The 22,861-nt window shown below is 45.4% G+C and overlaps 1 protein-coding gene across 2 annotated transcripts in view; it reads left to right on the top strand.

Annotated features, from left to right (window-relative positions):
* The window catches only part of LOC115102772 (cadherin-24), an 80,595-nt gene that overhangs the window by 40,257 nt on the left and 17,477 nt on the right, over nucleotides 1-22,861 (top strand). For both annotated transcript variants that reach the window (XM_029623053.2, XM_065005598.1), the window contains exons 5-6: nucleotides 6,361-6,542; nucleotides 22,219-22,475. In XM_029623053.2, the coding sequence (XP_029478913.2) occupies nucleotides 6,361-6,542; nucleotides 22,219-22,475 (439 nt within the window). The remainder of the gene's footprint in view (nucleotides 1-6,360; nucleotides 6,543-22,218; nucleotides 22,476-22,861) is intronic.

The following is a 22,861-nucleotide window of genomic DNA, read 5'->3' as shown; positions in this document are numbered from 1 at the left end:
CATGCCAAAATTAACACAGCATGTATTTATTAACGTAACATATTGTTGTCAGGCAACATTTCATTCCGAAGTTGGAGTGTATTTATAAAGTTATTTTTTTTTAATGTTTCCCGAGAGGCGCAGCAGTCTAAGGCACTGCATCTCAGTGCAAGAGACGTCACTACAGTCCCTGGTTCAAATCCAGGCTGCATCACATCCGGCCGTGATTGGGAGTCCCATAAGGCGGCGCACAATTGGCCCTGCGTCGTCCGGGGTAGGCCGTCATTGTAAATAAGAATTTGTTCTTAACTGACTTGCCTAGTTAAATAAAGGTTCAATTAAAATATATACACTACCCTTCAGAAGTGTGGGGTCACTTAGAAATATCCTTGTTTTTCAAAGAAAAGCACTTTTTTTTGTCCGTTAAAATAACATCAAATTGATCAGAAACGCAGTGTAGACATTGTTAATGTTGTAAATGACTTTTGTAGCTGGAAACGGCAGATTTTTAATGGAATATCTACATAGGCGTACAGAGGCCCATTATCAGCAACCATCACCCCTGTGTTCCAATGGCAAGTTAGCTAATCCAAGTTTAGCATTTTAAAAGGCTAATTGATCATTAGAAAACCTTTTTGCAATTATGTTACCACAGCTGAAAACTGTTGTTCTGATTTAAAGAAGCAATTAAAATGGCCTTCTTTAGACTTGTTGAGTATCTGGAGCATCAGCATTTGTTGGTTTGATTACAAGCTCAAAAGACCAGAAAAAAATAACTTTCTTCTGAAACTCGTCAGTCTATTCTTGTTCTGAGAAATGAAGGCTATTCCCTGGGAGATATTGCCAAGAAACTGAACATCTCGTACAATGCTGTGTACTACTCCCTTCACAGAACAGCACAAACTGTCTTTAACCAGAATAGAAAAAGTTGTGTGTATGATTTTCAACTAAGTTTGACCAATTTAGTTGGGCATCATTGCTCAGTGGCAATTACAAAAGTAATAGTGATTGTGACGATAACAAAACAATTAAGTAATTAGCAATAATTCCAATAATTGTTATTGCTAATTAAGTTCCTCATCCTCAGAAGAAGTCCTAATTAAAATAGAGGTGATTAATATTGTCCTCCTTTTTATCATTGTATTTTTCTCCCCATTTCTTTCCTCTTTATTAATATTTCATCTAAAGTTCAGCGCTTTCTGCTTCAATAGACAGTAAAATCACTGCTGGAAACATTACTCTCAGACTCTCTTTCTCTCCATTTTTCTCTCTCTCTTTCTCTTGCTCACTACCTCCCCCTCTCTGGCTCCCCATACCAACTCCCTCTCTCACTTTTTCTTTATTTGCGTTCAACCTGTGTCACCCTCGCTCTCGCTCTCTCTCTCTCTCTCGCTCTCTCTCATCTCCCCCTCATGCATTCCCACTTCCACTCTCCCACTCTCGTCCTCTCTGTTCCCTATCTGCATCCCTTTCTATGGCCAGCCGTGTGTACTAGTCATACTGATTCTGTCCATTTATAGTGTTCTCTCAGCAATACCCATCAGTCAGTCAGTGTCCTCTGTGTCCCTTGGGGACTGTTCACTTCCTCCTACTCATGACAGTGTGAATGTAGAGGCCCACCCATTTACGAGGTAAATAGAGTATGTCATATATATCCTGTCTCTCTAAGTGTGGCAGTAATGTAGTGGAGGATTCATTCATCCTGCAGGCACGCTATGTTAACCCTTTGTCGCCTGGCCCTGCAGTATCAGAGTGGTGCTGGGATGTCCAGTTAGTCTGCCAGTCAGATAGCCACGCCTCTCTCCCTCCCTCTCTCTCTCTCGCTGTTTCTCTCTCTATCTCTCTCACTCTCCCCCAGGCGATCTCTCTGTATTAGGCTACTACTATTTCTGCCTACATTTCTCCCACTCTCCGGCCTTCTCTCCCTCCCTTGCTGTTCTCTTCCCTTAAGCCTCATCCACTGGAAGTGCCTGTGTGATGGACTCTTACTAAACGGATGCAGATTTTATTCAGGCTATTTTCAACCAGTGCGTGCACTTTAGCCAGCTAGACACTTTTTTTTAATGACTCGCCTTACTCCCACCACTTCAGAGAAACAGAAAGCCTCCTACCCAAATAAGACGGGTCCTACCCGCCCCCCCCCCCCCATCCCTCAGCCCTCTCCTCTCCTAGCGTTTTTACTGTAGCCTACCGTGCAGTGAGTCTGCAACTCACTATCCCTGTCCTCATTTCCATTTTCCTTTAGGTTTCATTTCACGGGATTCATAACCTATGTCCCCCTTTCAGAATCTCTTTTACTAGGACTAGTCACCTCTTCTATATTTGTCCTCCCATACCTCCTCCTCCCTCTCTCCCCAGCTCCCTGTCCTCCTGTCTCAGTGTGATGTCACAGATAAACCTGTTTACACTACAGCCACCCCTAATTAACTCCCACTGGCTGTCACTTCACTTCCCCTTTACACTAATCTCCCGTTAATGTGGCCTGTTTCAACCAATCACCACGCTTTGCCCAGGTGCCCTGACCAATCACGGTGTTCGTTATTTAACTGTTGAAAACTAAAAAACAGTTTAGTAGTCTGGGGGGAAAGTATCTTCTGTTATCTACAGTGAGGTAAGGGGGAAGATGGCGAGTTGAAGGTGTTTCTCTTTGAAGTGCATTTGAGCAGAGCACAGCGGAGGGGTTTGAGCAGAGCACAGTGGAGGGGTTTGAGCAGAGTACAATGGAGGGGTTTGAGTAGAGCACAGCGGAGGGGTTTGAGCAGAGTACAATAGAGGGGTTTGAGCAGAGCACAGCGGAGGGGTTTGAGCAGAGTACAATAGAGGGGTTTGAGCAGAGCACAGCGGAGGGGTTTGAGCAGAGCACAATGGAGGGGTTTGAGCAGAGCACAATGGAGGGGTTTGAGCAGAGCACAATGGAGGGGTTTGAGCAGAGCACGATGGAGGGGTTTGAGCAGAGCACCGTGGAGGGGTTTGAGCAGAGCACCGTGGAGGGGTTTGAGCAGAGTACAATAGAGGGGTTTGAGCAGAGCACAGCGGAGAGGTTTGAGCAGAGTACAATAGAGGGGTTTGAGCAGAGCACAGCGGACGGGTTTGAGCAGAGCACAATGGAGGGGTTTGAGCAGAGCACAATGGAGGGGTTTGAGCAGAGCACAATGGAGGGGTTTGAGCAGAGCACAATGGAGGGGTTTGAGCAGAGCACAATGGAGGGGTTTGAGCAGAGCACAATGGAGGGGTTTGAGCAGAGCACAATGGAGGGGTTTGAGCAGAGCACAGCGGAGGGGTTGAGCAGAGCACAATGGAGGGGGTTGAGCAGAGCACAGCGGAGGGGTTGAGCAGAGCACAATGGAGGGGTTTGAGCAGAGCACAGCGGAGGGGTTTGAGCAGAGTACAATAGAGGGGTTTGAGCAGAGCACAGCGGAGGGGTTTGAGCAGAGCACAGCGGAGGGGATTGAGCAGAGCACAGCGGAGGGGTTTGAGCAGAGTACAATAGAGGGGTTTGAGCAGAGCACCGTGGAGGGATTTGAGCAGAGCACAATGGAGGGATTTGAGCAGAGCACAATGGAGGGGTTTGAGCAGAGCACAATGGAGGGGTTTGAGCAGAGCACAGGGAGGGGTTTGATTCTCTCTCCTGAGCACAATTACCAAGGCCTGGTGGGGAGAACTGTATCAGAGAGCCACAAAGCATTGAGCCTGTGTCCACCCATGGTGCTTCACCACACCTCTCTAGAGAGGCCAGAGCCAAGAGTTTCAAGTGATGTGTGATTATTGTTGCCTTGGCAGCCTGTCCTCATATTATTTTGAGCTGTCGCTCCCTCTCTTTCCCTCTCGCCGACTCCATCGATCTCCAGTGGACATGATGAATGATTTCAGTTGCCCGCTTGACTACATGGTGAGAGGAAAGCTGATAATGACTACTTTACCATCGCCATCACGCCTCCCCCCCATTCACTCCTACAGCTGTGTGTGTGTGTGTGTGTGTGTGTGTGTGTGGTGCACGCGCCTGCATCACTGCTCTTGTGTAACACAGCTCTGAGATTTATGATTGCCTTCCAGCAGTACATCGACATATAGACAACTGTTACAGTGAGTGTTTGTTGTGTATGTTAATGAGAGCGAGAGAGAGTTTCTCTGCGTCTGTGTGGGTGGGCTGATAGTTTCTCTTTTTTGCTCACTTGAATAGAACTTAGGTAATTTTGGGGTGTCATTAGTAATATGAATGTTTCGTGGGATGGTCTGAGTCTTTGCCTTCTGGTGCCCAGTGTCCCAGATGGTTGATTCGTCGTCATGGCAAATAAACTGATATGTAATGTTGATTCATTGGCACAGTATCCCCTTCAGTAGGCAGGCCCGGGCCCCGGAGTCTCTGTGGGCGTAAGCATGCTGAGTTTCATGTTTCGCCGCCTTAGGAGACGGAAATGTACATTTATATCCTGTAATATACACGGTTTGTCCTTTCTTTAACTCATTATTAGAATACAAAGAATATATCTTTATTATTCAGAGCCAACTGAATTTATATTTTTTGCTGATGTCGTGCCCAGCCAATCCCTCGGGACACCACACCCACACACGAGGGCCCCCAGGGACCGGAGTTGTTCCTGACCAGATGCCCTGATGAGGAAACCATGAGTTCATGTGGTCAGGAAAAACTCCTGGCCCGTTACTCAAACATGTCAGTGATAGTACTTAAATCAGGTGTCATAAGCAGATTGCTGCTAGAAGAAGGAGAAGGTGGTCGTTGGGCCAGAGGATCAAAGAGCAGGTGAATGACCAGGGAGCCGTTTACTCTCAAGGGCCCGGGCTGGGAGGTTGTACTGTAGCAATGAGCTTGATGACTTATAGCTGTGGACATGATGCCGCTTGATCGATGTCAATGGTGGTGGCTGACGCCACGTTCTCCTTATGGTTGAGGAAACATAGGACACAATTCTGGTGTTTGTTAAAAGTGATGGCAAACATTATCTTCCACCGTAATTCATCGATTGGATTGATACATTACAATTGAACATTTGTCCTGAGTTTTGTTGCGAAGGATAAAATCCTTATCGAACATTGTGTCTTACTCTGATGTAGGCGGATATAGACTGTCTTACTCCTTGTCTATTTGATGTCGTACCGATGTGGTCCGGCTGAAGTGCTGGTTATCCTTTTTACTGTCACAAAACACTTCTTACAATGTTATTCTGTCTGAGCCCCAGTGTTTATCCGATTTTCCCGAGCAATAGCAAGGTGTAGATAGCTGCTCTGCTGAATGGGCACGTCAGTTTTGTGTATGTATGGCAAACAAAATATATGTTTCTTTCTCTCCCACCTCCCTTGATCTTGTCACTTGAGTCGACGGTCCGTGTGTGTGCGCGGTATACACCAGTTTGCCAAGCGACTGTGAAGTGTAAGAAACGGACGGTGCGTGAGCAATGCAGACCCGGGACTGACTAAGCTACTGCATTGCTCTGTGCTCTCTCCCAGAAAGGATTGAGTTACGGGAGCAGTGTATTTGTCTGTAATATAAACCGCAGCTCCAGCAAAAGGGCCTTTTACTGTGGTGATTGAATGGGAAGGTTTACTTAAAGGTAAAGTCCCCTGCGTGTTTAAACATATCTGAGTGGAGGAGAACCAAAGGCCTGTTATCTGTCCTTGATTAAAGGCCCAGTGCAAATCCAAAATGGGATCTTCCTGAGTTGTAATGTATATATTTCAACGCTATGAAGTCGGAGTAATACTATGAAATAGTGCAAATGATGATAATGCGTTTTTAGTGTAAGAGCTGTTTGAGAAGGCCGGCTGAGATTTCTGCCTGTTTTGGAGGAATGGGAGTTTTGGCCTGCCTGGTGACATAACCATGCGGTAAATGAGTTAATAGACCAATAAAAAAGACCGTTCCAAACCTCTCTACCAATAACAGCTTGTTTTCAGATGTCCCCTCCCCACTCAGACCACTCCCATACACTCCAAGCTAAATTCTTGCTTGAGTAGTTGCTCTTTGCTAAGAGACTATTGTTGTTTATTTTAGACCATTTTAATTGAAAACAATCACCGTAAGTAAGGTGCTTAATTGTTACCCAGAAATGATTTGATATTGAGATAAAAACAGCTGCATTGAGCCTTTAATAATCAAACTTGTTAGCAGATAAGAAATAACAGCAGGAGACAACCACAGACATTGACATTTATGAGTCCTCTCCATCTCGTCTCACCAAACACAAACAACATAGGCAAGAAGAAAGGCGTGTCATGTAACCTGTGATATGTCTCTCTCCCCTGCCATGGCCTCTTCCCTCTCTCTATCCTCCTTTTCCTCACCCACTCCCCCTCCCTGTTTTTCACCATATCCCTTATCTAAATCTCTCTCTCTTTCTCTTCCTCCCTCCTCTCTCTCTCCAGGTATGTGGTCCTTCTCTGTGTCCGAGCTGGCTGTTCCGGGGGCGGAGGTGGGCCGTATCTCGGCAACAGATGCTGACCTGGGCGACAATGCCAAGCTGGAATATACCATCCTGGAGGGAGAGACGGGGAACACCTTCAACATCAGCGGAGCGAACCAAGAGGCTGTGATCACACTGAACAAGGTGAGAGGGAAGATAGATGTGGGAGTAAGCGAGGGAACGTGTTTGGTGTTACCCGAGAGAGAGGGTTGGAGGGAACGAGGGAGGGAGGGCGGAACAGGGTGGAATAATGGAACAGATGATGAGGAGGAGGAGAGAGAGGAAACAGGTGAGCCTGCTATGCTGGATATCTAGTGTTTTCTCTGTGAGCCAGACGGCCATATCTGTGTGTGTGCTTGTTGAATCAGCTCACATTTGCCTTGATGCTGTCTGATTCTAGATGATTCCCCCCAGAGCTGACTGTCACTCTGGGTTATCTACTAATGAAGACGTGTGGTTGGGGATGAGAGCTGACACTGTGTTTGTTGCGGGGAACATGTGTGTGTATGTGTGTCTGTCTCACGCGTTATTACTCACCTGTGAGTGGGCCTCTCTCACGTGTGATGTTGACTGACATCAATAGCAGCAACACCAAAGACCTCTAGTCTGTCTCAGAGACACGCATGAAATATGCTATTTGAAGCTAAATTAGCCTTTCAAAGAAGCGCATACACAGTGTGTGAGTGATACAAATATACCCTGCTCTTTAATATAGCCTGTCACTTAGATCTGAGATATGAGAGACTCTGAGGCGCCTCTGATGGTCATCCAGTGTGAATGTGTTTTACTGAGTGTGTGTGTGTGTGTGCGTGTACGTGTGTGTGTGTGTGTGTGTGTGTGTGTGTACGTGTGTGTGTACGTGTACGTGTGTGTGTGTGAGCCTGCGGATGTGTGTGTCACTGTGACAGCCCCCCCCAGGGTTTGTGAGATGTGTTAAAAAAGCCTTGGCCGGAGGTAGGGTTGTAAAGGATTTCCAGGCCGGGGATGTGTTACGTTGATAAGAGAGAGAGAGGGGAGGGAGGGAGGGAGGGGGGAAGAGACAGTGAGAGGTGGACAGGGAAGGGGAAACAGAGAGAGGTGAGGGAAAGGGGTGAAAGGACTGGATACTGCGTCCAAGATGTCCGACCGTTGTTTGCAACGTAATCTACTCACGTTTGCACACGGCAATTCGTGGACCGTCTATATCCATGTTGCATCTGGTTTACATGACCTAACATCACATGCGCACTACCACTCAGTGAGCACAGGGCAGCAAGCAGCGACGACGTTGTCACATCATCCATAAACATGGCAGACATTGGGTGAATATAAGATTTTCAAATCTTCGGTGATACAAAAAAAAAAAATCGGCCTCAGCGACAATTATTTGAATTATTCAATGGATGTTTTGTGGACTAAGGTCATAACTCAAGTGTCTTATTTGGAATTTTCAAATCTGACTTCTCCATGTGGCTGTCAATGGAAATTGTATTTCTTGTCTGGGCGTCAGTTAAACTGTGGTACTGAAGCAAGACTGGTGCAGTCGAAACCGTGCTTCAAGACCAGAACCCTGGCCCCTTGGGTCGGGGTGTGTGTGTGTGTGTGGGGGGGGTGGATGGATGGAAGGAAGGAAGGAAGCCGGGAGGAAAAAGAGAGTGAAATTAGCGAGACAGCCAGAGCAAAAACAGATGGAAGAGATAGTGAGAAAAAGAGGAGAGAGAAAAGAGAGAGGCACAAATGAAGTGGAAAAACACACCCAAAGGAAGACAGGCAGGCTGAAAAATAGAGGTTTGTTTGAGGAAAAAACGACAGAGTTAGAGAGAGAGAAATAGAGAGAGCAATAACACAGAGAGAATTTCTAAGCAGCATCCGGCAGAGGGAGATAGAAGTGATCAATTCACCGTGTGCTCAGTCACTGGAGAAATGAGAGGGAAAATGACTTGTAAACAAATGCACACCTCCTCTCACATCCCCTCTCCAATCACCTCCCTCTCCTCTCACATCCCTCTCCTATCTCCCCTCGGATTCCGACTCCATTGCACTGAGGACGCCAAACAAAACCTAAAATGATTTGTCCAATATGGAACGTTGTCTCCCTCCTTCCCCAAAAAGATATTCTGGAAAGAAATAGAAGAGATGGACATTTTTATGTCCGTCTTCTCTAGCGCTCTTCCAAATTGGCTCAGGGAACACACGGTTGTCGTTGTGACAGAGGGAGGATAAGAATGATAGGTGGGCGCTAGGTAGGTGGGTGTAGCTGAGAAGAAGACTTGAGGAGGTTACAAGGGATTTAGCCGTTCAGAGAATCCACACGTAACTAATGGAAAACATAGAAGATACCACAGTAATAGAAAAAATAAACAAAGCCTAAAAATGGCGCTAAGCTCCCGCCACGATTTGCACAACAACAAAAAGTGTGTTTGGGTATGTGTTGTGGTTTGTGTGTACTGAATCACTCACTGTCGATGGCCAGTTTGTCTGTAGGGAGGGGGGGGGGGGGGGTTTGTGGGAAGAGATTATCTTTTTGCCCTTGAGGAAAATATTTCCAACTGGAACAATCTCTGCTACCACTGAGTCTGCCCTGACCTCGATGTGGGAAGAATCTTTCTACCGTTGATCTTAGACTTACAGCCACACACACAGCCGCACGGACACACACACACAGGCACACTGGAATACATACACAGGCAAACACACAGAAGCAGGCGCACACACAGACACAGGCGCACGTGCGCCCGGGCACAAACACACAAACATTGTTGACCTTGGCTGGCAGCTATCCCTGTTAACAATCAGTGGGATGCGAAAAAGGTGGTGTGAAGGAAGGTGTGAAGGAATACGGTCATTTGTTTAAAAAAGGGGAAAAAATGGTGGCGCCTGCCTAAAAGAATGAGGTTCAGCACTGTGTGATGTGACAGATGACAGGGGGGGGGAGTGTGTATGTCTGTGTGTGCTTGTGTGTGTGTGTGTGTGTGTGTGTGTGTGTATGTGTATCTGTCAGGGACAGACAGCGACAGGCCCATAGGCAGTGGTAGAGAGTGGAGAGGTGGGGTGAGGTGAGGGTGGTGGAGGGTTAGCCAGGGACGTGCAGGGGAAGCTGGGTCGTTAACACTCCGGCAGTCAGTCTGGGTAAAGACTGGAGACTGCCTGTCTCTTATCACTGCTTATTCACAGTCAGTCTCCCAGGGCCACAGCAAACTCTCTCTCCCCCTCTCTCCATATCTCTCTCTCTCTGTCTCTCCCTCACTCTCCCTATGCCTCTCTCTTTCTGTTTCCCTTTCTCTCACTCTCTCTCTCTCTCTTTCTCTCTCCCTCCCTTTGTCATCCCCATCTCTCTCCTTTTCTCTTTTCTCAGGGGCCATTTTGTTGGATACTAGCAGTTTTTGTCTCAGTCTGACTCATTGTTGTGATTCTCCCTCTTAACTGCCTGGGCATAGGTCACTCTAATTCAACCTCTAAACGGTGGCAGGGGATTTGAAAAATGGACAACTATTCATTTATAGGCTTATATGAAAACACACCAGTAGGTTTTTTGAAATGGGGTTTTCTGGGGGCAGTGGATTGAGATGAGATCTAGTCCCTGTGCACACAGGCCTAAACGCAGAGAAAGGGAAGGTTCGAAGCCAATACAATGTGTTTGGAATTGGGAAATACATTTTGGCATCCAATCTCTCAAGTCTTAAATTGACAACACTTCCACTCTCATACCGTTGTGTTTGGTACAAACTACAGGTCTACCGGGTAAACATCTCAATACCATTGATGTTAAATATATATATATATACCTAAACCATCAAGTGAACTAAGGTTTACAATAAGGCTTCTTCTCTGTAAATAAGCATGGAGTTCCTTGTTACTGCTCTGCAAAGCTGCCACCCAGTGGTGGATATAACAGCTGTAATCGGAGACAGTTAATTGACATGGTGCCCTCTACTCACATGTGGTAGTGTAGGGGTTGTAAGAAAACTTCAAACGGACCTTTAGAGCCGCTACCCCCTAGGCATTTTTAGGAATGTGTAACCTACCCTGTAAGAGGTCAAGGTGGAGCTATTACTATATTGTATATACCTACGGTATCCAATCCTACATGAAGTCAAGAGTTTGGGACTATAAGGTTCTATCTGCAAAAAGATGATTCGGAGATAAGTGGCTTTCAAAGTTCCAAAGTTCAGACATTTTTAGGTTGTATTTTTAAATGTATTCACACCACTTAACGTTTTCCACATTTTTTGTGTTTCAGCCTGAATTTAAAATGGATTTAACACAATACCCCAGAATTTCAAAGTGAAATTATGTTTTTTGAAATGTTTACAGATCAATTAAAAATGAGAAGCTGAAATGTCTTGAGTCCGTAAGCATTCAACCCCTTTGTTACGGCAAACCTAAATAAGTTCAGGAGTAAACATTTGCTTAACTTCTTCGAGATAGGGGGCGCTCTTTTAATTTTTGGATAAAAAAACGTTCCCGTTTTAAACAAGATATTTTGTCACGAAAAGATGCTCGACTATGCATGTAATTGACAGCTTTGGAAAGAAAAAACTCTGACGTTTCCAAAACTGTAAAGATATTATCTGTGAGCGCCCCAGAACTAATGCTACAGGCGAAACCAAGATGAAAATAATAAGTTGCATGGACTCTGTGTTCTTTAACATGATTTTTGGAAGGACTTCCTCGTCTCTGTACCCCACACAAACAATTATCTGTAAGGTCCCTCAGTCAAGCAGTGAATTTATAACACATATTCAACCACAAAGACCAGGGAGGTTTTCAATGCCTTGCAAAGAAAGGCACCAATTGGTAAAAATAACAAATAAACAGCTGCCTATGATTGGGAATCATACCAGGCCAACATGGATATATAATTACCTAGATGACCCACCCTAGTCAAACCCCGACCTAACTAACAGAGAATAACAGGCTCTCTATTGGCAGGGCGTGACACCGCCAGACACTGGTAGATGAATTCACCTTTCAGCAGGACAATAATTTGAAGCAAATCTACACTGGAGACGCTTACCAAGAAGACAGTGAATGTTCCTGAGTGACCGAGTTACAGTTTTGACTTAAATCTACCAGAATAATGGGCAAATGTTGCACAATCCAGGTGTGAAAGCTCTCAGAGACGTACCCAGAAAGACACAGCTGTAATGGCTGCCGAAGGTGTCTCTACAAAGTATTGACTCAGGGGTGTGAATACTTTTGTAAATTCATATTTCATTTTCAATACATTTGCTAACATTTCTGAAAACATGTTTTCACTTTGTCATTACGGTGTGCGTACATTTTTAAAATTCAGGCTGTAGCACGACAAAATGTGGAATAAGTCAAGGGGTAGGAATTATGTATAGGTAGAGAACATTGAACAGAACAAGGCGAGGGCAAACTCTACATTTGGACAAAAGAATGCAGATAGAACCTTCTAGTCACACGCTCTGGAAGTGCCTAAGGGTAGTAAAGGCCTAGCTGAGTCCAGAGTGTGCTGACTACACAGCTGCATGCTACACAGGTCTATGACACTGATCCTCAGCAACATTTGGAGTTCAATGAGAAATTGTCCTCAGTTGGTAGAGCATGGCACTTGCAAAGCCAGGATATGATTTCAAATGTACGCACGCGTGACTGGAAGTCTCTTTGGATAAAAGTTCCTGCTTAATAATATATGCTACATCACAAAAGACGATCATCTTCCCCCAATATATACATTCCCTGATTTCACTCAAGGTATGTTTTTTTGGGGTATGAGCTGTGTAAACCTTCTATTCATATATCTGTGTGATTCCACCTAGGGACACTTTAATTCCATTGGTTAGCCATTATTTCCATATGCTCTCACTTTAAACGGCTGGCTGATCCACGGTCACCGGCTAGCAGCGCTCCGAGGATTATCTGTGTTTGTTTTCTCACTGAGAAGAGAGATTGTACTAATCTCCTCGGAGAGAAGGAGAGAGAGAAAGGAAGAGAGAGAGAGAGAGAGGAAAAGGGGGATATACCCAAAATATAGGGATGCGTATACAGACAGAGGGCAGAGGGAGAAAAAGAGAGGAAGGAAGGACATGAAAAGTGAGTGACAGAAAGAAGGGAGAGAGAAAGAGCAAAGTGTGGAGAGATTTAGAGGATACTCTGTTCCAGCAATACTAAAGTTGCATGTCTGTCTGCAAAATTGCTCAGAGCTAAGTCTGCAATCTTAAGTGAGTAGTCAGACAAAGACATAATCTTGATGTAAAATGTTGAGAATTGAGTAAAACCTCACATAGGCTACGCCAGCAGGATAGAGAAGGCTCTTATACAGCATCATGCAGTTAAAGAGATCATTTTTCACTTGCATATTCCCCTACGGTAAGATGGAAACGCTGGCTACACATATACAATAGCTGCAAAGAAGTCGGATTCAGATCATTTAAAGCCTCACTGATCAGCCCCCCCACACACACACACGCACACACACACATATGAGCATGAGCCGTATTTGATGCCGTATTTGACTATTGTGCCGTACTGGTTAGTTCATTAATTCCATTGCAAAAGGCAATTGTTACAGAGAAAGAATTAGAATATCAAAAAAGAGTGAGTGCAGGACAGGACAAGAGGTTGTACTAAGAGATGGAGTGAGTGAGAGAGTGAGTGAGAGTGAGTGAGTGAGAGTGAGTGTGTGAGAGTGAGTGTGTGAGAGTGAGTGTGTGAGAGTGAGTGTGTGAGAGTGAGTGTGTGAGAGTGAGTGTGTGAGAGTGAGTGTGTGAGTGTGTGAGAGTGAGTGTGTGAGAGTGAGTGTGTGAGAGTGAGTGTGTGAGAGTGAGTGTGGGAGAGTGAGTGTGAGAGAGTGGGAGAGTGAGAGAGTGGGAGAAAGAGAGTGAGAGAGTGGGAGAAAAGAGTGAGAGTGAGAGAGTGGGAGGGAGAGAGGGAGAGTGGGAGGGAGAGAGTGGGAGAGTGGAAGGGAGAGAGTGGGAGAGAGAGACAGGGAGAGTGGGAATGAGAGAGAGTGAGAGATCCAGAGAGAGAGAGACAGAGGGAGAGTGGGAGTGAGAGACAGGGAGAGAGAGAGGGAGTGGGAGAGAGAGACAGGGAGAGTGGGAATGAGAGAGAGTGAGAGATCCAGAGAGAGAGAGACAGAGAGGGAGAGTGTGAGTGAGAGACAGGGAGAGATCCAGAGAGAGAGAGAGACAGAGAGGGAGAGTGGGAGAGAGAGTGAGAGAGAGTGAGAGATCCAGAGAGAGACAGAGAGGGAGAGTGGGAGTGAGAGAGAGTGAGAGATCCAGAGAGAGAGAGAGAGAGACAGAGAGGGAGAGTGGGAGTGAGAGACAGGGAGAGTGATGGGCATGATACACTAGCACAGGATGCCGCGTGGTGAAACACCGCTTCCCATTCATTTAGATGGAAAGATAGTGGTGAGAAGCAGAGAGGGCGGTGACCTTTGGGTGGTGCGAAGGTGGCGTGGGATGCGGTGAAAAACCTTTCCCAACTTTATGCAAATCACCAGTGGCGACCTCTGGACAATGACCAATCATATCGAGTGGTTCCCATGACAAATTTGACGCTATGCGACCCAAGGTTGGAGACTTTCTTCAGCAAAGATGGCTGACAAAAATACTAGGGTGGAAGCAAATGCAAGTGATTATAGCGCCATAACGAATCATGCATAAAATTGTACAGTAAACAGGAATATGTTAGTTAACGACAAATAATTATGCATATTTTTTTATCATAAAGTTAATTTACAAAAATTGCGATTTAGCAAGCTAGCTGGCTAGCTTTATGCATATGAAATTGTATGAAATTGTAATTCTGGTTGTTTAATGTTTTACGGACTCTACCAGCAAACCAGGCTGTCGTCTTGTGAAACAGTGGATGTAAAGAATCTAGCTAGCTAAAGCATTTACGGCAAATCGAATGTACAATTTTGTAAGCTTGCCTTGCTGATATTTGCCTCGCAGATAGATGAAATAACATAGCTAGCCATGTTCATGCTTATTGTGCAGTGGAGGATAAAATACCTGTATGCCCATGGAAGTGTAGCTAGCTATGTAGCCCATCTGTGTATGGACCCTAAAGCGTTTGGTATACATATTAGTTCAGAACCTAGCTATGTAGCCCATCTGTGTATGGACCCTAAAGCGTTTGGTATACATATTAGTTCAGAACCTAGCTATGTAGCCCATCTGTGTATGGACCCTAAAGCGTTTGGTATACATATTAGTTCAGAACCTAGCTATGTAACCGATCTGTGTATGGACCCTAAAGCGTTTGGTATACATATTAGTTCAGAACCTAGCTATGTAGCCGATCTGTGTATGGACCCTAAAGCGTTTGGTATACATATTAGTTCAGAACCTAGCTATGTAGCCGATCTGTGTATGGACCCTAAAGCGTTTGGTATACATATTAGTTCAGAACCTAGCTATGTAGCCGATCTGTGTATGGACCCTAAAGCGTTTGGTATACATATTAGTTCAGAACCTAGCTATGTAGCCGATCTGTGTATGGACCCTAAAGCGTTTGGTATACATATTAGTTCAGAACCTAGCTATGAACCTCAGCTATCATAGGCAGTTGTATCAACTTCAAAACAGTGTGAATGACATTAATGAAGCCTATGGATTGAGTAGAATATAATATAACTCTGTGTCAAGGATGCAAGTCGTATATACATGTAGTTATTACCATGCATGAGATCCCCACATTGTAGCCTGTACATTTAATATATTCACTGATCATGTACTCTACTTTGGCAAATAGAGGTGCAGTTCAGGTGTGAATGTCTTTGAGATTGTTTTTCAGTCATATCCAATACCAGGAGTGTCAAATTCCAGTATTTGAATAATGCTGAGTCTGCATGTATGTATTACAGTCATACACTTCAACAGTGTTTAACAATCTTGGTCCTGGGACATCAACGATTACACATTGTAACTAATAAACTAGAAACATGATTTAACTAGTTAAAGGCTGATTTGTAATTCATATATACCGAAACCAGAAACCGTGGATTGATGGCAGCATTCGCGTGAAACTGAAAGCGCGAACCACTGCTTTTAATCAGGGCAAGGTGTCTGGTAACATGACCGAATACAAACAGTGCAGCTATTCCCTCCGCAAGGCTATCAAACAAGCTAAGCGTCAGTACAGAGACAAAGTAGAATCTCAATTCAACGGCTCAGACACAAGAGGCATGTGGCAGGGTCTACAGTCAATCACGGACTACAAGAAGAAACCCAGCCCAGTCACGGACCAGGATGTCTTGCTCCCAGGCAGACTAAATAACTTTTTTGCCCGCTTTGAGGACAATACAGTGCCACTGACACGGCCTGCAACGAAAACATGCAGTCTCTCCTTCACTGCAGCCGAGGTGAGTAAGACATTTAAACGTGTTAACCCTCGCAAGGCTGCAGGCCCAGACGGCATCCCCAGCCGCGCCCTCAGAGCATGCGCAGACCAGCTGGCCGGTGTGTTTACGGACATATTCAATCAATCCCTATACCAGTCTGCTGTTCCCACATGCTTCAAGAGGGCCACCATTATTCCTGTTCCCAAGAAAGCTAAGGTAACTGAGATAAACGAATACCGCCCCGTAGCACTCACTTCCATCATCATGAAGTGCTTTGAGAGACTAGTCAAGGACCATATCACCTCCACCCTACCTGACACCCTAGACCCACTCCAATTTGCTTACCGCCCAAATAGGTCCACAGACGATGCAATCTCAACCACACTGCACACTGCCCTAACCCATCTGGACAAGAGGAATACCTATGTGAGAATGCTGTTCATCGACTACAGCTCGGCATTCAACACCATAGTACCCTCCAAGCTCGTCATCAAGCTCGAGACCCTGGGTCTCGACCCCGCCCTGTGCAACTGGGTACTGGACTTCCTGACGGGCCGCCCCCAGGTGGTGAGGGTAGGCAACAACATCTCCTCCCCGCTGATCCTCAACACGGGGGCCCCACAAGGGTGCGTTCTGAGCCCTCTCCTGTACTCCCTGTTCACCCACGACTGCGTGGCCACGCACGCCTCCAACTCAATCATCAAGTTTGCGGACGACACAACAGTGGTAGGCTTGATTACCAACAACGACGAGACGGCCTACAGGGAGGAGGTGGAAGCCCTCGGAGTGTGGTGTCAGGAAAATAACCTCACACTCAATGTCAACAAAACTAAGGAGATGATTGTGGACTTCAGGAAACAGCAGAGGGAACACCCCCCTATCCACATCGATGGAACAGTAGTGGAGAGGGTAGCAAGTTTTAAGTTCCTCGGCATACACATCACAGACAAACTGAATTGGTCCACTCACACAGACAGCGTCGTGAAGAAGGCGCAGCAGCGCCTCTTCAACCTCAGGAGGCTGAAGAAATTCGGCTTGTCACCAAAAGCACTCACAAACTTCTACAGATGCACAATCGAGAGCATCCTGGCGGGCTGTATCACCGCCTGGTACGGCAACTGCTCCGCCCTCAACCGTAAGGCTCTCCAGAGGGTAGTGAGGTCTGCACAATGCATCACCGGGGGCAAACTACCTTCCCTCCAGGACACCTACACCACCCGATGTTACAGGAAGGCCATAAAGATCATCAAGGACATCAACCACCCGAGCCACTGCCTGTTCACCCCGCTATCATCCAGAAGGCGAGGTCAGTACAGGTGCATCAAAGCTGGGACCGAGAGACTGAAAAACAGCTTCTATCTCAAGGCCATCAGACTGTTAAACAGCCACCACTAACATTGAGTGGCTGCTGCCAACACACTGACATTGACACTGACCCAACTCCAGCCACTTTAATAATGGGAATTGATGGGAAATGATGTAAATATATCACTAGCCACTTTAAACAATGCTACCTTATATAATGTTACTTACCCTACATTATTCATCTCATATGCATACGTATATACTGTACTCTATATCATCGACTGCATCCTTATGTAATACATGTATCACTAGCCACTTTAACTATGCCACTTTGTTTACTTTGTCTACATACTCATCTCATATGTATATACTGTACTCGATACCATCTACTGTATGCTGCCCTGTACCATCACTCATTCATATATCCTTATGTACATATTCTTTATCCCCTTACACTGTGTATAAGACAGTAGTTTTGGAATTGTTAGTTAGATTACTTGTTGGTTATTACTGCATTGTCGGAACTAGAAACACAAGCATTTCGCTACACTCGCACTAACATCTGCTAACCATGTGTATGTGACAAATAAAATAAAATTCGATTTGATTTGATTTGAAAACATCATTTTAAAAACAGTACACTACACTGCTTATGCATCACGTAAATACTCTAAAACCGGCTCATCTCAATATCTAACGCCATTCATCTGCATTGATCGGATAAACACAGGATAGGTGTAGTATTTCATCAAATGAGACTTAATTTTAACCAGTAGAGAATGTGAAACTCTTTATTGAAAGAAGTTCATTATCCAAGTGTTATAAATACATGCATTATAAGTATTATCATCGTAATAGTATAAATACACGTTCAATCTGTACTTCAATGCACATCTGTTGTGCGTTATAAAAACAGAGGAAGAAAGAGGTGGTGAGGGAGGTATAAAAGACAGAAAGGGAAAGAGGTAAGAACATAGGAGCAGGGAAGGTAGCATATGATTAATGAATCACAGTGCTACCCAAATATTCTCTCAGTTCATCACAATTACATAATAGTGTCTCTAGTCAGCCCGAAGGTTACCTTGAAAGCAGGTGAGGTGGTGATGATGGGACTGGGGGTTGGCATCCTCTCTCACATCAAAACACATCTGCAGAGTAGAGGCAGATGGAGAGAGAGAGATGTATTATTTATTTTTTATTCTAACGTTGTTATTCATCATAAAAATCAGGACGTGAAATGCAAAACTGAACTTGGATCATTAACTCTGGGACTACTGCATCTCTATCTCTATTTCAATGTAAAGGATCTCTTTAAAAATACTTCCTGTTGACCTGACCAATTGACCTCTCACCTCTGATCATGCTGTGCCCTGTTTGTAGCCAGGTCAGATGCGGGAGGGGTTCACCGACACAGCTGATATAACCTAGAGGATTTAGGGAGAAGAGGAGAGAGGGATGAAGTGAGGGAGGGAGGGAGACTGTTATTGAGAAAATAAGGTAGTTAAAGAGACAGTGTTCAACAGAAATCTGTGTGTGTGGCCTCACCTGGATTCCACACCACACTAAGTGGCTGCAGAGAACTTGATGCTGAAAACATGAACGAACACACGAGGACAAACAATATAGCGTAGTTATAGTCTTTGAAGGTGGAAGGAGCCACAGTTATACACCTGAGCCTGCTTACTGCACAACACAATCCATTCATCAGATTGAGACGTGAGTGTGTAGGTTTTCAATATGGGTGATTTAAAAAATAGCCTGTTTTGTTTTTGTACAGACGTCACACCCTCACCTGAGAAGTAGACATCAAAGGGAGAGAAACTGGGAATTGAATAACTGCAGTTGATGTAGCTAAGTAAATGGAAGAATAGTCTCATTGCAATGTGAATGGCTCTTAAAAGAGCCTTTGGTTGTGCATAGTGTAGTATATGGTGTTGCCAAGGAACAGCACCTTCTTTGAAGAAGTAGGAGGTGAAGATCTCCCACACTGATTGCCTCTCTTGCTGCGTTGTTGGACCCCATCCTTGAAACATCCTGCAGTGTAGCAGACTTCTCCTCTGGCACACGGCGGCGAGCTGCAGATCCCCTCCTGCAGAGCAGTAGACTTCTCCTCTGGCACACGGCGGCGAGCTGCAAATCCCCTCCTGCAGAGCAGTAGACTTCTCCTCTGGCACACGGCGGCGAGCTGCAAATCCCCTCCTACAGAGCAGTAGACTTCTCCTCTGGCACACGGCGGCGAGCTGCAGATCCCCTCCTGCAGAGCAGTAGACTTCTCCTCTGGCACACGGCGGCGAGCTGCAGATTCCCTCCTGCAGAGCAGTAGACTTCTCCTCCTGCAGAGCAGTAGACTTCTCCTCTGGCACACGGCGGCGAGCTGCAGATCCCCTCCTGGTCCTCGTGTCCATCCTCGTGAAGTTATGCAGGACACAGGTAGCCTTCACACACCTGAATTCCTCAAGGAGGCAGTCCCAGATGACCCTGGTCACCCAACCTTGCTGTGCCCTACACGTTAACTGTAGTCAATCGTTTTGAAGGAATCTCCAGTTACAAGGTATCTGTAGGAATATGGAAGACAATGTAATTATTAGAGACATTTACATCACCAGGTCATTGTGGATTACGTTGGATTGATAGATGCATGGACACACATATGTGCCTGTGTAGCATGTGTCAATAACAGGATCATGTCAAGGATAGCATCACAAATGAATACATAAATACCACTTGAAGCTTGATGATGAGTTGATCATTTGAATCAGCTGTGCAGTGCTGAGGAAAAAACAACAATGTGCCCCTCTTTAGGACCCCAGGACCAGGACTGAGAACCACTGCTCTTCATTGGGCCCTCTTCATCCGCAGACAGAAAACCTCACAAGAAATGACACCGCACTGAATATTATGTTGCTATCATCTCCGTCCTCCATTCTAGGGACTGGAACTACTCAAAAGTACCCTATCCAGAATAGCCTACTCTCTCACTGACAGTTGGGGCTGCTATCCTTTCACCCTCCTCCATGGCTGTTAGCTAGCTACCTACAAATGCATTTGGAGTTTGTTGTGTTACAGTGATAAATACATCAAGATAGCTAGCTAATATGAAGTTAGGTAGATGGTGATATTTCAATCACTTGGCTAGCTTATCTATACAGTATGTGAAGTTGGCTAGATAGCTAGTTAGCCAACCAGCTATCTCATTTAGCAGCTCATCTGATTTAGCCTGCACTGTAGCTAGTCTAATAATGCATTTAAAAATAAAAAACATTTTCAACATGTATTTACTTACTTGAATAGGTTCTCCCAGCCATGTGGACAAGTGGAAACAGGGCAGCAAAAGTTTGTTTGTCACCAGAGCGTTTTAGAGGATATTACTATTGAACTGTGTACCCAATATTAACCAGACCTTCATACAAACTTGCTATGCTGAATTCTTGACACACAATCAAACATGCTGCTATATGCTGCCAGCTTGTCAACAAGCAAGTCACAATTTGTGGCATAAGCGGCACGCTGCAATTTACCGCTATCTAGTGTACATGCACCGGGAGAGTGAGAGTGAGAGAGTGGGAGAGTGAGTGAGAGAGTGGGAGACTGAGAGACAGAGAGTGTGAGTGGAAGAGTGAGAGAGGGAGATGGAGAGAGAAAGCAGCATATAGGATGAGGAAGTGAGACAGAAAAAGGGAGGTGGTGGTTGTGATAAGTGCTTTCTCTAAGCCTGAGCGAGAGAAAGAGATGAGTGTGTGTTCTGGGTGTCAGAGACGGACCTCTACACACTAGGATGGGAGTGGAGACTGTGATGGAGTGCATGGGAGAGAGGGAGGGCGGGAGGAATGAAGGGAAGGGAGGGAGTGGGTGATAAGTGTGTGTTCACAGTGTAAGTGACATCTCTCCTCCTCAGACAGATTGTCTCTCTCTCTCTCTAATGGGATCCTGTTAGAGAACCTTTCTCTATGTCTACCCCCTCACTCCCTCTCTCTCCCTGGCTCTCTCTCTCTGACATTTTCCCTGCTTCCAAATCTTTCCGGTATTTTGCCTATATTTCAATATCTGTGCCCTTCAATTCCCCTTTTCTCACTGCATCGTTTTTAATCAATCTCTGTCCTGTTAAGATTACAGATTTATTGTAAGAGAATGCAGTTCTTTACAACTGTGAGGAAAAAAGAGGGGAGATCAGAAAGAAGAGAAAAATATCCAGATTTTCCTCCAAGGACAAGGGACATTCAAAGATAGTTTTTTTCACTCATGCGTTGAATATTGCTCATACCAAATCACTCTATTTATTCCTAGTCCAGTCCAGTCTGCATGTTTCTGCCAATCATACTGACTCCATCCAATATTGGCATGTAAGAAAACCTCAGAACGCTGTTTTTAACCAAACCCAGCCGTGTCGCTCTCCAGAATGTAATCAAGGTAGGGCTTTGCCCTCACTAGCAATCACCTCTCCTGATCTGATCAGAGACGAGCTCATTCCTAGAGGAACCCTCCTGCTAAGAGAAACCACAATGAGCAGCCAGCCAGAAAGATAGACAGGCAGACAGTCATAACGTCTCAGCAGATGCCAGATTCAGACGAGATTGGAGCTGTATCATGAAACCCTCACAGCTTCCTACTTGTCTGACTACATCTGTGAATTTAATAGCATGGGTACATGATATGCCTGTACGTAACCAGGTCAATGCATCATACTTGATGCTGATGCTTAAGTTTCTACCACTGAATAAAACATACCTTTGCGAAATGTCAATATGATTTTTATTTTCACAGTCAAGGTGAGCTTATTGCATTTGTATGGAAATGTCTATGTTTCCACACCATACCCAGGAGCATGCATGAGAATGTGAACACATTAACTCCCGGTGTTGTAAAGGGAAAGTGTGATACAATATCACTTGGCAATGTTACACTACAGAACCAACATGTAGTTACTGTAAGCTCTCTCTCTCTCTCTCTCTCTCTTTTCTCTCTCTCTCTCTCTCTCTCTCTTCTCTCTCTCTTCTCTCTCCTCTCTCTCTCTCTCTCTCTCTCTTCTCTCTCTCTTTCTCTCTCTCTCTCTCTCTCTCTCTCTCTCTCTCTCTCTCTCTCTCTCTCTCTCTCTCTCTCTCTCTTCTCTCTCTCTCTCTCTCTCTCTCCAACCAAATCAAATATTATTTGTCACATGCACATATTTATCAGATGTTATTGCGGGTGTATCAATAACTGTCCCTCACTCCCTCTCTGCAGGCTGTGGACTATGAGAGTCGTAGCTCCTACTCTTTCTCCGTGGAGGTGTTGAACCCCATGGTGGACCCTCGTTTCCTCCGCCGCGGGCCCTTTAAGGACCGCGCCTCCATCCGGGTGGCCGTGCTGGACGCAGACGAGCCGCCCCGCTTCTCCCGGGCTCGCTACCGTATGGATGTGTCGGAGAACTGCCCTCCCGCCTGCACCGTGGGACGGGTTAGTGCTGTGGACCCTGATACTGGACTCACCAATAACATCAGGTACTGGACTAGAGTGGATCCTATACAGACCAGGGGAGAACTTCTGTCCCCTCTCATTGAAGGCCTGAAGTTCAAGGCCGACCGGGATCCTCCATTATAGTGAACCGGAAAACCTCAACGGGAAAAGGGCCATCTTTGTATAAATCAGGGATGGGCAACTTTGATGGGGGTGGGGGCTATCATGAGGGGCCTCAGTATCCATACCCACACATGCTCAGAGCCAGCCTTAGTCTTTTGGGGGCCCTAAGTTAAATATAGGTTTTGGGGCCCCACACCTTGAAAGCAAAACATTTTAGCGGACTCTTCTTGCAGTTATAGTTCTATACATTTTGTCATGGGGCGGAGAGAAATTTTGCAGTACAAGTATAGATAGCTGGCCGCTAGAC

The sequence above is a fragment of the Oncorhynchus nerka genome, linkage group LG20 (assembly GCF_034236695.1).
Source record: "Oncorhynchus nerka isolate Pitt River linkage group LG20, Oner_Uvic_2.0, whole genome shotgun sequence".
In the NCBI taxonomy this organism is placed as follows: Eukaryota; Metazoa; Chordata; class Actinopteri; order Salmoniformes; family Salmonidae; genus Oncorhynchus; species Oncorhynchus nerka.
The sequence above is the reverse complement of the archived record's forward strand: the minus strand, read 5'-3'. Positions and strand labels throughout refer to the sequence as shown.